A 15,314-nucleotide genomic window follows, 5' to 3' on the forward strand; every position below is an offset into this window, starting at 1 on the left:
CCAACAGTATATCAGTATTTATCTATTTCATGTCCAGGTTAATGAACATGTTTTCGTTGTTGCATTAAAAACGTAGGATTAAGCTGCAGATAGTATTCTTCACAAAAAAATTAATATCCAAATTTAAAATCAACTTCGCAGTTAATGTTTTATGAAATGCGTATTGTTCAATATCACAGAGAGTTTGATTTAGTTCGTAATATTGCACCTGATATCAATGCGTATTCTGACAATAGCCCAAATATATTGCTGTTGTATTCCTGAACAGAAAGTACCATCCACGTCAAGGAGAAAGGTGACTGCTTCAAAAATATGTGCTGTTTTTGCACTCCGCTGACACAATATCGTTTTGTTTTTGTCTCACTGCTTGAGAAGATATTTCGAAAATGAATATGCTCTGTTTCGTCCTTTTTCATGTCGTGTCCGAAATCAATGCGACTTTTATTATTTTTCTACACTTTTTGTAGTCCTTTCAGAAGCGTGCCTTTCCCGTCGGGAGAATAGATGGCCAGCCTTAATTTCAAAACTGTGTTGCAAAAAATTCAGTGTGCCATCCATATTCTTCAGTTGCTTCTGTTGAAACCCAATCAATTCACAACCGAACGGCAAACGGACTTACATGGATTACATCCGAAAACATGCTACCGGGTTATGCTCATGCGTTATTTCAAGACATCTTGTGTTACCTTAAATGTTGAATGTCTGATAATACCAAGTAGACACTAACAGTGGCTAAGATGCTCGACCTCCAATATTTTAGTTTACTCAGTAAAATAGTGCGGCAGGATACTTCACTTGAGGAGCGATTGCACAAAGAAATAGGTATTTGGTGTTTTGTTGTTACTGTGAACACGGTATTATTATCTTAAACCTAATTCCAGAAAATGCCTTTCAATTACACCTTAAACTGTACTAAATACAGTAAATGAAATCTATTTTACAAATTAAACAACCAAAAAAGAACATGTGCAACATGGTGGCCGTGTTTAGAACTGCTGCCTCATAACACCAGGACCATGGTTCAATCGAGGTATTGCGTCACCACCTGTGCGGAGGGGGTGGGGGGGGGGGGTTCTACTACCTTCACGTCTCTGCATTGGTTTCCTGCGGGTGTTCCAGTTTCTTGTCACAGTCTACAGCTGTTGAAGGCATGATAAAATTGACCCTGAGTGTCCAGGTATTGGAAAGTTATGTGGGCAGAGATACTATGGGGGAGTGGTCCGAGGTGGGGTGCTCTTTCAGACGATCAGTACAGACTAGAAGCGGCTACAGACCTTCTTAGGCACAGTAGGAATTATATTGTATGTGTGTAAAAACATACAGCCATCAATCAATTCCACAACCCATGTCACGGAGCAACACTTCCTCTCCATAACAGATGTGGCTACTGTAGGAAATGCTGCAAACTCTGATTAGATGTCGACAAGAAGCTGTTTCAATTGCTTTGTTGCCAATTGCGCCATGTCCCAGTCAACAGTGTTGGATGAAAAGCCATAATTATGGGCTGTTATCCAGAGCAGAACACATCTTCAACGGTTTTTCCAAATGTCTAAATGTTTCACCAGAAATGTCGCCCTATCCCAGCACTGAAAGCAAATTAATCCCACAGGAAAAAAAAACATGTTAATCTTCAAATACTCCCACGCGTCATACAACAGTGCACTGCCCGAGGCTCCACTTTCTGGTCCATTTATCCTCTGTCTCCGAAAGGGTTTCCGGTGTTACCGAACATGACTATTTTAAAACACATCACTACTGCAGCCAAACAGACTCCAAACTAGCTTGTTAACCATTAAATTGCTAGATATGTATAATTTATTACATAATACATCCATCATTAGTCACAAGCGAAGACCAACGACAGGGATATTGTAAAAAGTTTGGAAAAAAAGTATCACCTGCTTACATTTTAGTTACACATCCCTGTAGCTGAGAAAGCATTCTAATAAAGCAATCAAAGATTTACGCATTCAGCGCGCAATATAACAGTTTATTGTGCATTGCAGTACAACAGTCCATGGCCTTTTTTGAGGAATTAGGATCAGGACATCTCTAAATAATTGTTAATTGTCGTTTCACAGAAATGTGTGCACGTTAAACCTCCGTCCTCTACAGATGAGTTCAAGAATAACATCATGAAGAGTTTTCCATGATCGATACAATGTCCACTTTAAGTCAGACGAGATACATGAAAGCAAAAATTATAGCTCGTTCTTGAGCATGATATATGTATGCATTTGTATAACGACAGCAGACGCTGAATAATATGAGTGACAGGCATTAGTCTTTAAATCATTTTTTTTCTGTGCTCCAGTTAGGTGTGGTTATTGTTTTTCCTATATGGGAGTTAATATAATGAACAATGAGAATTCGTTTTCAACCTGCAACTTGTTTTCCCTCTACTGCTTTAAAGGCGAAACTCGTTCCGATGTCCGGAAATTATTGGTTTATTATTATTGTGAACATTATGAATCACATAAAAATAGTAATACCTGTTCATAGTTGCTCACGAAAAGGGAGAAGATGCTGTTTGTAAAAAAAAAATTCCCAAAAAATTGACTAATTCGTTGGAATGAGTGATTGAAGGGGGAGGCGCAATTTACCAACAAAATCATAAACTTCTGGAAAGGCTCAGGATGCCGGTGGAGAAATAAGGTCATTATTTTGCGTGCGTATGTCTTCTCTGTGGGCCCTGACTCACTGCATTTAACATAGTGAAATAGGAAAGAGAGTTATTTTGTGACTGTAGTACAGAACCGTTCACCAGATTAATGTGCTAGTGTTAGCCTTTTTTTAGCATCCAGAAGTGCTAGATGGACTTGAGTTAAATTACGAAACCTGGAATTCAAAGCTCATCTTGATAATTCTATCCGTTAAGATATTTGCCACGGAGACACATCTGGTCACTTATGTACTTCCGGGGAATTAATTCTCCGGACATGGTCTGAACTAAATGTGACACAAGAGGGACAGACTTCCTACTTATTGGGGTATTGTAATTTATACCAAAATTGGGTGAATTGCACAGTGGAAAAATTAGTAAACATGCTGAATTAGCAATCCACAACGTTTCACATTTTACTGGCAAAGTCCCTGCCACCGTGGTCTTTTCAATGTGCGTCCTTCCATAAACCCATTCCATATGGGGTGATATTACGCTGCATGCATTCAAGAGCAATATCTTTTGCAACTTTTCAACATAGATTCTCTGCCAAGTCAAGTACCATTTATCAGTTAAGACATGGCAAAGAAACCTTGATTTGTATTTAACCTGCCTACCACCCAAACACTAATCCACCTCGGCAGATAAATCGATGCTCCTCAAAGTTGAATAATACTTGGTGGAAGGAATTCGGCTGCACGGACACAGACGGCTTCTACCCTTTAATGTCCAGCACCAGGAGGAGTTCTAGAACATCGCTACTGACTCAAAGAGGGCTAGGCATGTATGTTGCAGTTGATGACGAAACAATGCGAGGAGCGATAACCCAGAGTCGGCGGTGGGAGGGGCGGGGGGGGGGGGGAGACAACTACTGGACGTCCTAAATTTCGATGTCAGAGAGGCATCGTGCATGAGGGATTTTGGAGAACTCCAATACTGCACACTGACGATGCAGTCCTTCGTTTATTTTTGGCAGGACTGCCGTGCTACATGTTCAGATTTCGATCGGATCCAGAAAATCAAAGCCGGGCATCGATTGGGCGCTGTATACGATGAGCAACTGCAGAACAGCGTACAATTTCAACATGTCAATCTCCCATTGCCTGTGAGCCTTGGAACAACACCGTTCCCATTCAGACTGATAAGTGGCATGCATGGATCAGCACCAGGTACACTTCAAAAGGATTTGCAAACCTGCTGAACGTACAATACACAAATGCATGCATGTTAAACTGTGGAGCCAACAGTAAACATAGAGAGCGAAGTGATCCCGTACAAGGGGATAAACTCGTTAGTCCTGTCACAGCCAGTCATGTAGATTGGTGGACAATGAACAACTAACTTCATGATGTAGTTGCAAAACATCCTACCCTGATGGAACAGACAAATGTATCATGGTAAACGACAAGGCTGAAGAATGCTCGAGTATCTTGAAGCTAGAAGTGCCAAGTGCCAAGAAGTGCCTATCTGAGACCGATTTGTATACGAATTACTTCACTGGACAATTCTGAACGAATGAAACAAAAACAGAAAATACTGCACAATCTCGGCAGGTCCGGCAGCATCTTTGGAGAGAAAGGGAAGCTAAAGTTTTGAGTCGACGCGACTCATTCTCAAAGCTAGAGAGAACAGAAATGGGATCAGAATTATGTTGTAGTGGTGCTGCGGGGAGCGGTAGGGCTGGATAGGGGGCAGCGATAGGGGGAGATAGAAACATAGAGGGCAGAAGACAAGTATAATGTAAATGGACTGATTAAGGCTCAGACGTGTGCTGATGGTTGCACATAAAGTGGTTGGAATGTGTGAATGGCAGAACAAAGATGAGTAGTGTGTTAAAGCGCAACAACGAATAGTTGGCCCAAGTGGAGTGGGGCGAGAAGGGAACAATGGTGAGGGGAAAACAGACAAATGGAAGAAATAAAAAAGAAAATAAATTGATGGAGATAATTGTGCGGTGAATTTGGACGACAGAGTGCACAGACTGAAGTTGCTGCATTGTGTCAATTGGATACGTCACACCATCGGTATGAACGGAGAAAATACGAACAGCAGTAAATTATTTTCCTCGTTGAGCCAGGCCTGTCTTTCAGACAGATCTTGACCGGTTATCAAGCTCTTCTGCAATTATTCCCGCCAGATCACATCCATCAGTATCATCAATAACCAAAGCGTTTTCTTTTCTGCCGTGGACAGGCCCGAAGACTAAGCGCGTTCTCCTCAAAGGTCCAACATCGGAGCCGAACAACATGTTTCCTGTTGAACTCAAGTCTTCTTCCTTTACAGCCGAACATACCGTTTGCCATTCTAATTATTAGTGGGAAATAAATGTCGTCTGTTTCTTCGTCATGAATAAGGACAACCAGATCGCAATCTCTCACCATGTACTAGATCCTGAATTTCTGTTCCATCGCACTTAACCAAAATATATTCATTGTGTCATATATTTGCCCTGTCACTTCTCCCATCTAAATTCCCCTGAAGCATCCTTAAATCCTGCTCAGAACTAACATCCCTGCCTAGTTTTGTGTCTTCATTAAATTTTTAAAGATTAGATCAGGGCGTCAAATCCAGACAAATGCCACTGAGTGGATGGTTTAGCACAGGGCTAAATAGCTGGCTTTTAAAGCAGACCAAGGCAGGCCAGCAGCACGGTTCAATTCCCGTACCAGCCTCCCCAAAGAGAATCCAGAATGTTGCGACCAGGGGCTTTTCACAGTAACTTCATTTGAAGCCTAATTGTGACAATAAGCGATCTTCGTTTCATTTTTTAAATCATTTCATCTGGACAGCCATATCTTTCAACATTATAGAATGGGGAAATCTGGAACATGGCGTGTCAAACTTTTATCGATTTTAGTTGCAGTTCTACTTCTTTATTACTGATAATGCTTTCCAATTCCTCATTTTAATTAATCCATTGTTTTCTTCATATTTTGCGAATTTATCTGCATTTTCTTCCAGGAGCACCAAACTGTTGCTTGTTGTTTTCACCGTTAAATTATTTACTGTCTAGTATTCGGCTCTATTGTTCATGCTTCTGCTACGAAGCCAATGAAGTCTGTATTGAGTTCCCTTCGTGATGAGAACGCTTTTAAAATAACAGAAATTCTTAACCAAATCCGCAGCAATCTGCCCGTCCAATGTGGATCGGAGGTTCTGGCAGCACAAACTTAATAGTATACATTCGTATTGTGCGACTGAACTTGCTGTTATCTGGTTCACCGTGCAGCGCATTCATGAATATGAGATGATGGCAGTGACAGATCGCCATTGAATTCAGTCAGTGCACCGAAATGCTTACATTGTAAAGGGATATCTCTTAGCGAAGGCTGCGAAGATAGTGATATCTTCAGTAATCCGCCAAAATGCCCAACTACTGCTGTATCTGAGAAAGAGCTGTAAGTATTTTCAGAAATCCTCCCGCGGGGTGTATGTCAGCTTTTTTTTTTTGCACTAACCATCGGTATATTGTACAAACCGGAGCAATTTTTTCGACTTTCTTCATCCAATGTCATAATACATCTGGTATATTCAAATATTGATGGCATCCAATGTCACCCTTCCTCGAGACGGCCACCAAGGGAACTTTCTGCGATATCGGTCCTTCCGATGACGACGATTGCCCATGGATAACTCTGGACATGTCGGAGGCGTTGGTTGCAAGCAGTTTAGTTTGTTTATGGGATATGGGTGTGGCAACATTTATTGCCCACAATATCAATGGCTGGCGAGGCAATTTAACATGGCACTTAAGATTCAAACACATCGTCGGCCCGATCGCATAAGCACAGCAAATGAATAACATTGGGAATCAAATGATATTTTACGAAAGCAGTTTCATTGTCACCATTGCACTTTATTAATTCTCGATGTTCCTTGAATTCAAACTTCACCATCTGCAGTCGACGGACTCAACACTGGAATCCAGAGCGTGGCGTTGGGTCCCTGAGTTCCCGCCTGCCCATATGACGCACGATTCCTTAATTTGTCAAAGGAAAATTCTCCATGTCGCAAATGGCTGAGATTTTAATTCACAAAGATTTGAAGGTTGCTTGGTTCGATTGTCGTTCGTTGCCACAGATTATCTCTCACTACAGGGTGCTGCTTCTGATATCGTTTCTTTTTTTTACCCATTTCCTACTTGTTGAATCAATTGAGAAACAACAGAGGTCATTTTAGCGGCCACTAACGAATCAAATAAGTATTGCGTTTCTGGTCATACTGCCAGACGAAATCATGTAATGACCGCAGTTGCCCTCCTCGTGGTGCATTCTTCAACTAGCTTTTTTAAGGGATACTATGGGTATCGTACTGGATAGCACTGCTGCTTCACGGTGCCACGGTCCCAGTTTCAGTATGTGGCAAGCCCTTACCACAATACATTGGCGCTGGAATGAACCACTTGATGACTTATTTGCTAATTGTGTTGTTTTTGACGTTCGGTGGCGGCATTGGAGTGGTCACGCATTTGGTGGCTTCCTTTAGAAACATAATTTTTTTCGTCCATTTAACCTGATATTGGGGGTGTTTGATGGTGTATGGTCCAAAAGCACTGAGAGGTAGTAGATCTTTGCGCAGTGCCTTAGCTGGTTAAAGCAGCTATCCAGCAAACAGGAGATCCTGCATTCGAATCTCAGCGTAGCCTTTATATGTTTGTGGGCAATACGGTAACACAGTGGTTAGCTCTGTTGCTTCACAGCGCCAGGATCCCAGATTCGATTCTAGCTTGTATCACTGTCTGTGTGGAGGCTGCTAGTTCTCCCTTTGACGATGTGGGTTTCCTCCGCGTGATCCGCTTTCCTCCCACCAGGCCTGAAATAAGTGCTTGTTAGGTGAATTGGACAGCCTGAAGTCTCCCACAGTGTACCCTAACAGGCAGATTTTCACTGTAACCTCATTGCTGTGCTCTTGTAAACCTATTTCTTAAAAGAATAACGATTCTTAGCAACACATTCCTGATACCATTTAATAACACACAAATAAATAAAGTTAAATAAATTGAAGTTAAATGCCGCATGTCCAATTTGAACCGAGGCACGATTATTGGAAAAGTTTATTGGAAAGACGTAACCAATCAGACATTAATCAAACATGAATAATATTGAGAATTTTCAATCGGGTTTTCGAAAGAGAGGGCTGTTTCTCACGGAAAGCTGGTCCCGTTGCCATTGTTCCGGCAAGGCGAACACTTGTGATGTCATTGGACATTTAAAATTTGGTAAGGTTGGACAATGCGCTCGGCTAATTTCCTTGGCATTGAGCGACTTGAACAATTACGTTGTCAGGCTTTCGAAATTCTGTAAGCAAATTAAATCCTTTGTTCATCCTGCCGCCATCTCTATATCCGAGAAGAAAATGTCGAGCGGAGAATCTATTATTATCAAAGGTGAAAGTCAGTCACGTTATTTTCTTTGTTCTGTCCTCAGAGGAGGTCACATCACTAAAGTTCCTCCGATGATGCAGAAAGCCATATGAAGTAAAAAAATAAAAAGAGGGCCACCAATCTTCGATAGTCTTTTTATATGGCTGCTTCAATCTAATAGCCAGTGATCAGTTCATACCAATGCCGTGGGTCATTCAAAAATATTCTTTTTTTGAAAACACGGATAGTTGGAATTTGTTTCCCTTTCTTCATAAACAGCTTTTACGGCAAGTGGGATGAAGAACCCACAGGCCGTTCAGGAATACTCCGCGGAAACAATCTGATGAGCTCAAGAAAGTTCATGCATAATAATAGAAAGTTTTTTAAAATGCTCACATTACTGCTTCAACGACTTCTTCAGCAGCATTTAAAAGGCGGCCGTCATCTTGACTGTTTTGGCCGCTGGCATTCATGGAGAAGAACCGCGAAGGCCGCATCAGTTTGATTATCCTTCTGAAAAAGAACTTATTTAACATATGAAAGTGTGGTACACTGATGACAGCATCGCCAGAGGGGAGGTAACGCAGGCCTTTACCCTCAACAGTAACACCGCTACATTCATATAAACCATGGCAAGATCGTGACAGGAGAGCTCCATGTGCATGAGGGAATCGCACTCAGCGGGAGGTGTGGTCATCTGCAGACAACAGCAGTATGATGATTCAGCCAAATAGAGGAAATTTGCTCTTACAGTTTGGCTATCCGCCCGAGTGCAAGAGCAGCGCCAATTGGTGTCCGTAAGCAGCTCATCGCCTGAAGCAAAATCATGAACAGATGGGAATAATAATAATGGCTTATTGTCACAAGTAGGCGTCAATGAATTTGCTGTGAAAATCCCCTCATCGTCACATCACGGCGCCTGTTTGGGAAGGCCGGTGCAGGAATTGAAACCGCGCTGCTGCCTTGTTCTGGATTACAAGCCATCTGTCTAGCCTAATCTGCTAAACCAGACCAGAATCGGGCAGTGCCCATGTTCCTCTGCTGAAACTGCCAGTACCGGGAAGGAACACATCCAGAGATTATGCATTTCCTGACACAAATAGCTCTGCAATTGCTTTGTAGCCAGCTGGAGGCATCGCAAGAGCCGGCATCGCAAGTTCCTACTTCGGGTGAATGGCCTGGCCAAAACTGTCTCCAGCTGTGAACTGCTTCCATGATTGGAAATAGACACGCTTTCAGTCAAGCAGTCGCGTTTTCAAAATCCCAGATAGTGGCCTGCACTCACTCATTTTGTCATGGTCTAGTAAGCTAGAATAGCATCTGACATTTGGACTCACTCTCTATATTTTTTAATAAATATTTTTATTAGACTTCACATGTTTGCACTGAACAGAAGGTGACTGAAACGTTTCTTATTTAAAAGTGGCGCGCTGTTGTTTTTCGGTACCCCCGCTTCCCACCCAATTCCCCCACCCCCACCCTCCGCCCTCCACATTTGTGTCTCGACCTCAAGGATACCTCTTCGCCTCCCTGCGGAGAAATACTTGTAAATGTTGGAGTTCTTTCCATTGACTAGCTGTTATCTCCCCATCAGCTCTACAAATATCGCAGGTCTTTCCCCTGGCGAAAACCCCTGACGCCACATCTCTTCTCCCTGTCTCCACCACTTAATAATAGCTTGGCGCATAGTCGATGGGAGCCTGTGGTTGTCGCAGATGGGGCCCATGTCCGATAACAAAACGTTGTCTCACCTGGTTCCAGGTTCTTAGTGCAGCAGGGTGGAAGGTGAATGGGTGTTTTCCAGATATTATGGTAGCGCTATTGTGGCAACGGATAATTTGTTCACTCCCGTGCAGGAGGCCATCTCCACCCTCACGCATTCTATGATCGGTTCCCTTACCCATCCCCACATTTTCAGTGCCGTGGATGATCAGTGATAACATTGCAAGTTCTGGGGTCTAAACCACCCACTCGTCTTCTCCTCTGCAGTGTTGTCTTGATGATTCATGGACTTCCACCACATCAAACCCCGCCCCATCACTCCAACCCGAACGCGTCACCCCTCCCTGTCTATTTTTTTTGAAAAGGCATTGACGCTAAAGATCGTTATGGCTCTAAACAGGAAAAGAAACCTTGGCAGTACGTTTATCTCCGTCATCTGCACCCTGTTCACCAGGGAATGCATGGTACAGCCTATCTCTGCACATCCTTTTTAGTTTAATCCACAATCTGCTCTTTTCTAGTGATGGATCGGTATCCAATCGTCGGATTTCTGCATCCACATCTGGCGGAATTGTTTTCGGGATATTTTAAATGGCAAACATTCCACCCCGGTCCCTCTGCTATTAGAGTTCACCTGAATCAAATCACTATTGCCGAGAATGAGTATGTCGATCGAGAAGGCCCCGACCTCTTCCAAGAGGACTTGGATTCCTTCATGCCGTTCTGCATTCTGGATGTAGAGGAGTACATCATCCACATAGGCTTGTTTCTGCCTCCTCTTTGGATCCACGTCCAGTTTTCTGAATCTCGCAGGGCGACCGCTGGGGGTTCACTTGCAATGGTGAACTTGAGTGACGACATGGGGAATCACTGCCTGGTGCTCTGTATAACTGAGAGTATTCAGACTTGGTGGTATTGGTCAGAAAAGTGGCTTTCGGGTGTTGTACAGTAGTTTCACCGAGGAGGCGAACGCTGTTCCTGGCGCAAACCGCTCCAGTCATTCAACGAGAAAGTGACAGAGGTCTTTTCTGTGTCCACTGAGAAGTGAGAAGAAGTGGGTAGCAGGGTTGCTTAATGGTTAGCATTGTTGCTACACAGCTCCAGGGTTCCAGGTTATATTCCCGGTTTGGGTCACTGTCTGTGCGGAGTCTGCACGTTCTCCCCGTGTGTGTGAGGGTTTCCTCCGGGTGCTCTGATTTCCTTCCACAGTCCAATGATGTGCAGGTTAGGTGGACTGGTTATGCCAAATTGCATTGGTGTCCAAATATACCCTCGGTGATGGGGTGGAGGTGTGGCCTTGGGTAGGGTGCTTTTTTCAGAGTCCGTGCAGATCCGATGGGCCGAATGGCTTCTTTCTCCACTGTAAATTCTATGATAAGATCACCTCTGGTGTTCCCTCCATGGATGGGGTCAATATTACATGAAGCAGCCGATTGATGTTCACATCGGACTGCCTGCACTTGTTAAAGCACGTCTGGTTTTCTGCAAATATTTCTGGTACACAGTTCGCCAGTCGTCTGGCCTGATTTTTGCTAGTATTGCCACATTAATAGTGAGTAGCGAGATGGCTGTATAGCATCCGAATGAGGTCGGGTCTTTGTCTTCCTCTGGTACAAACTCGATAGTGGCCCGTGCCAGCTTTGGAGGCAGTGGGGCCCTTGCTATCAAGTCGATAACTATCGCCTGCAAGTGCAGGACCAGTGCTGCCACGAATGCTTTGAAGAATTCTGCCAGGAATCGGTTCGGACCCAGCGTCTTCTCCGCCTGCACGGAGGTAACGCTCTCCATGACATCTCCCAATTCTAGCAGTGATTCCATTCCCCTCCTGTTATCTTACCCCACGGTTAGTTTTTCAGTTCATCGAGGAACTGTTTCGTCCCCCCTGCACCTCAAGTGGGACGCAGTCTCTTTGCCAGGATTTCATCGAACCTTTTCATGTCCACGTCGAGCTGCAAATGGTTCTGTTTGATCTATAATGCGTCGAACTTTTGTCCTTTTTGCATGTAAGCGACATTGTAGTCTATGTTAGCTGTTCCCCTCGCGAGCGAGTCTGCGGCATCTCGCTTGGTGCAGGGTGAGAGCTGGTGCAAATTCTTTGTCGAAGTCCACTGGGAACGGATTAGTTCCCCCGCCTTCCCTGACTGCATGGAGGTGATACACATAATTACGTCGCTCTGCTGTCCTTTACCTGGGCTATTTCCCGGGGTATCACATTGTTCAGGAAGCCTCCAAAATGACAGTTCTAGTGCCACCTTGTTCCTTCAACGTGAACTTGAAAGCCCTTTGCTTCCTTGTCATTATGTTCCGCGTTATCCCACTTCCACCCGCTGCCCCACTTTCTACCGGCTCCTGCCGTTCTCCCTTCCTTCTTTACCCTCTACCCTGACCCTGTGGTCATCCTCCCTCTGCCAGACGCTTCCTCCATGCTGCGAGATGTGCCACGGCCAAGCGTGCGTACATACCTTCTGGTGCTGCTTTACCCTCTAGTTTGGTGGTCCCACTCCCGGGGTGATCGGACTCCCTCCTTATGCTGGATCAATTGCCGTTCCCTCTGTCTCCTCATTCCCTTTCCAGCACTCCGGTGCCCTCGCCCTGCTCTTGTTTAAAGCAAAGCAGTACTCTACTAGGCAAATATTTTTCATGTCCATCAATTTTTTTTCTACTTTTTCTCTCTTTGCATCTTCCTAATCGGTGCCTTGTTTGCTTTTTGTCTCGGCCATTTGTCCACAAGGCGTCGTCCGCCTCTGCCGTTAATAGTAAAATAATGTTTTTGTTCTGGAATATGACCCACATATTGGCTGGGAATAATATCCCACGTTTTATTCTGATTCTGTACAGGGCAGCTTGGTTGAACACGACCCTGTGCTTTCACACGTCTGCCCCAATGCCTTGGTACACCCGTATTCTGTATCCTGACCAACTGCTCCATTTTGTCTGTCGAGCCCAAAGCAGTAATCTCTCTAGAACCAGTACCTGGGTAGATGGGCGATTATCGCCCTTGGCGACTTCCTAGCCTTTGCCTTCGGTTGCAGGGACTTCTGTGCTCTGTTGATCTCTGGTGATTTGATGCCTCTCCCTTCCGACCAAGTCACCCAGCATCGGGACAACATAGTGTGTCCAGATCTCCGCCCTCTATCCCCTCTGGCAGGCACAGTTTTGAATATTTTGGCACGGTAGCCGGTACTCTTGGTCCTCGGATTTACTCTTAAGCCTCCCACGGGCCGTCGCCAACCTTTTTATTGCGGCATCTAGATCAACAGTCCTGTCTCTCTGCTCAGTCAACGCCTTTTCAAGCTCCTGGATCGTTTTGCCATGAGCCTTCAGCTTTTTGCCGATTCCGTCGTGTTGTCTGCATGACTACCCGCTCTCCGCCACCGCCACATTGGCTATTACTTGCATCTCCACGGAGATTACGTCCCTTATGGCTATCAATTCCTTCGTCAGGAATGCCTTCCAACCCTCATCAAGTTGGAGAAGGGGAAGGGGAAGCACGTTTTTCGGGTCATCGACCTCCGTGTCTCGGGGGTTGTCGGGGACAGCACTCTTCCTGCGTCTGCCGACTCAGTCGCTCGCTTCAGCCTTTCGTGCGGTCTCTTGAGCTCCCACCTGCTGGCATATTGCGGTTTTCCTCTTCCTTTTTATGTATTGGTGGAATGAGTCCGAATGTTAGAGCTTTGCTCGTCTAAAAGTGCCTATGTTACTGTGCTCTGGAGGAGAGTGATCAGTTCATCCCCGTCACCGGAAGTCTCCCTCACACACAGATATGAATAATGAAAGGAAAATACATTCGCTATCTTCAGACAGAAGCCAAGGTAATCAAGAAGATGCTTATAATCAAAAAATAGATGAAGGGTCGGAACGGGTAATCTGACATTAGCATAAATAATTGCTGATAATTATCAATACACATTTACGCAATAAAAGTGTTTTTTTTTGTCAAGTCATGAAGAGGATAAAGAACATAAGAACATAAGAACTAGGAGCAGGAGTAAGCCATCTGGCCCCTCGAGCCTGCTCCGCCATTCAATTAGATCATGGCTGATCTTTTGTCGACTCAGCTCCACTTTCCGGCCCGAACACAATAACCCTTAATCCCTTTATTCTTCAAAAAACTATCTATCTTTACCTTAAAAACATGTAATGAAGGAGCCTCAACTGCTTCACTGGGCAAGGAATTCCATATATTCACAACCCTTTGGGTGAAGAAGTTCCTCCTAAACTCGGTCCTAAATCTACTTCCCCTTATTTTGAGGCTATGTCCCCTAATTCTGCTGTCACCCGCCAGTGGAAACAACCTGCCCGCATCTATCTTATCTATTCCCTTCATCATTTTAAATGTTTCTATAAGATCCCCCCACATCCTTCTAAATTCCAACGAGTACAGACCATGTCGACTCAACCTCTCCTCATAATCCAACCCCTTCAGCTCTGGGATTAACCTAGTGAATCTCCTCTGCACACCCTCCAGCACCAGTACGTCCTTTCTCAAGTAAGGAGACCAAAACTGAACACAATACTCCAGGTGTGGCCGCACTAACACCTTATACAATTGCAAAATAACCTCCCTAGTCTTAAACTCCATCCCTCTAGCAATGAAGGACAAGATTCAATTTGCCTTCTTAATCACCTGTTGCACTTGTAAACCAACCTTCTGTGACTCATGCACTAGCACACCCAAGTCTCTCTGAACAGCGGCATGCTTTAATATTTTATCGTTTAAATAATAATCCCGTTTGCTGTTATTCCTACCAAAATGGATAACCTCACATTTGTCAATATTGTATTCCATCTGCCAGACCCTAGCCCATTCACTTAACCTATCCAAATCCCTCTGCAGACTTCCAGTATCCTCTGCACTTTTCGCTTTACCACTCATCTTTGTATTATCTGCAAACTTGGACACATCGCCCTTGGTCCCCAACTCCAAATCATCTATGTAAATTGTGAACAATTGTGGGCCCAACACGGATCCCTGAGGGACACCACTAGCTACTGATTGCCAACCAGAGAAACACCCATTTATCCCAACTCTTGCTTTCTATTAATTAACCAACCCTCTATCCATGCTACTACTTTACCCTTAATGCTATGCATCTTTATCTTATGCAGCAACCTTTTGTGTGGCACCTTGTCAAAGGCTTTCTGGAAATCCAGGTATACCACATCCATCAGCTCCCCGTTATCTACTGCACTGGTAATGTCCTCAAAAAATTCCACTAAATTAGTTAGGCATGGCCTGCCCTTTACGAACCCATGCTGCGTCTGCCCAATGGGACAATTTCTATCCAGATGCCTCGCAATTTCTTCCTTGATGGTAGATTCCAGCATCTTCCCTACTACTGAAGTTAAGCTCACTGGCCTATAAGTATCTGCTTTCTGCCTACCTCCTTTTTTCAACAGTGGCGTCACATTTTCTAATTTCCAATCCACCGGGACCACCCCAGAGTCTAGTGAATTTCGGTAAATTATCACTAGTGCATCTGCAATTTCCCTAGCCATCTCTTTTAGCACTCTGGGATGCATTCCATCAGGGCCAGGAGACTTGTCTACCTTTAGCCCCATTAGCTT

At 44.3% G+C, this 15,314-nt stretch overlaps 1 protein-coding gene across 1 annotated transcript in view; it reads left to right on the forward strand.

The window, feature by feature from the left end:
* Positions 1-15,314, forward strand: part of LOC119976528 — a 291,544-nt gene that overhangs the window by 39,005 nt on the left and 237,225 nt on the right. The window contains exon 4 of the mRNA XM_038817080.1: positions 269-295. Within this exon, the coding sequence (XP_038673008.1) occupies positions 269-295 (27 nt within the window). The remainder of the gene's footprint in view (positions 1-268; positions 296-15,314) is intronic.

This window comes from Scyliorhinus canicula, chromosome 13 (assembly GCF_902713615.1).
Source record: "Scyliorhinus canicula chromosome 13, sScyCan1.1, whole genome shotgun sequence".
NCBI lineage: Eukaryota > Metazoa > Chordata > Chondrichthyes > Carcharhiniformes > Scyliorhinidae > Scyliorhinus > Scyliorhinus canicula.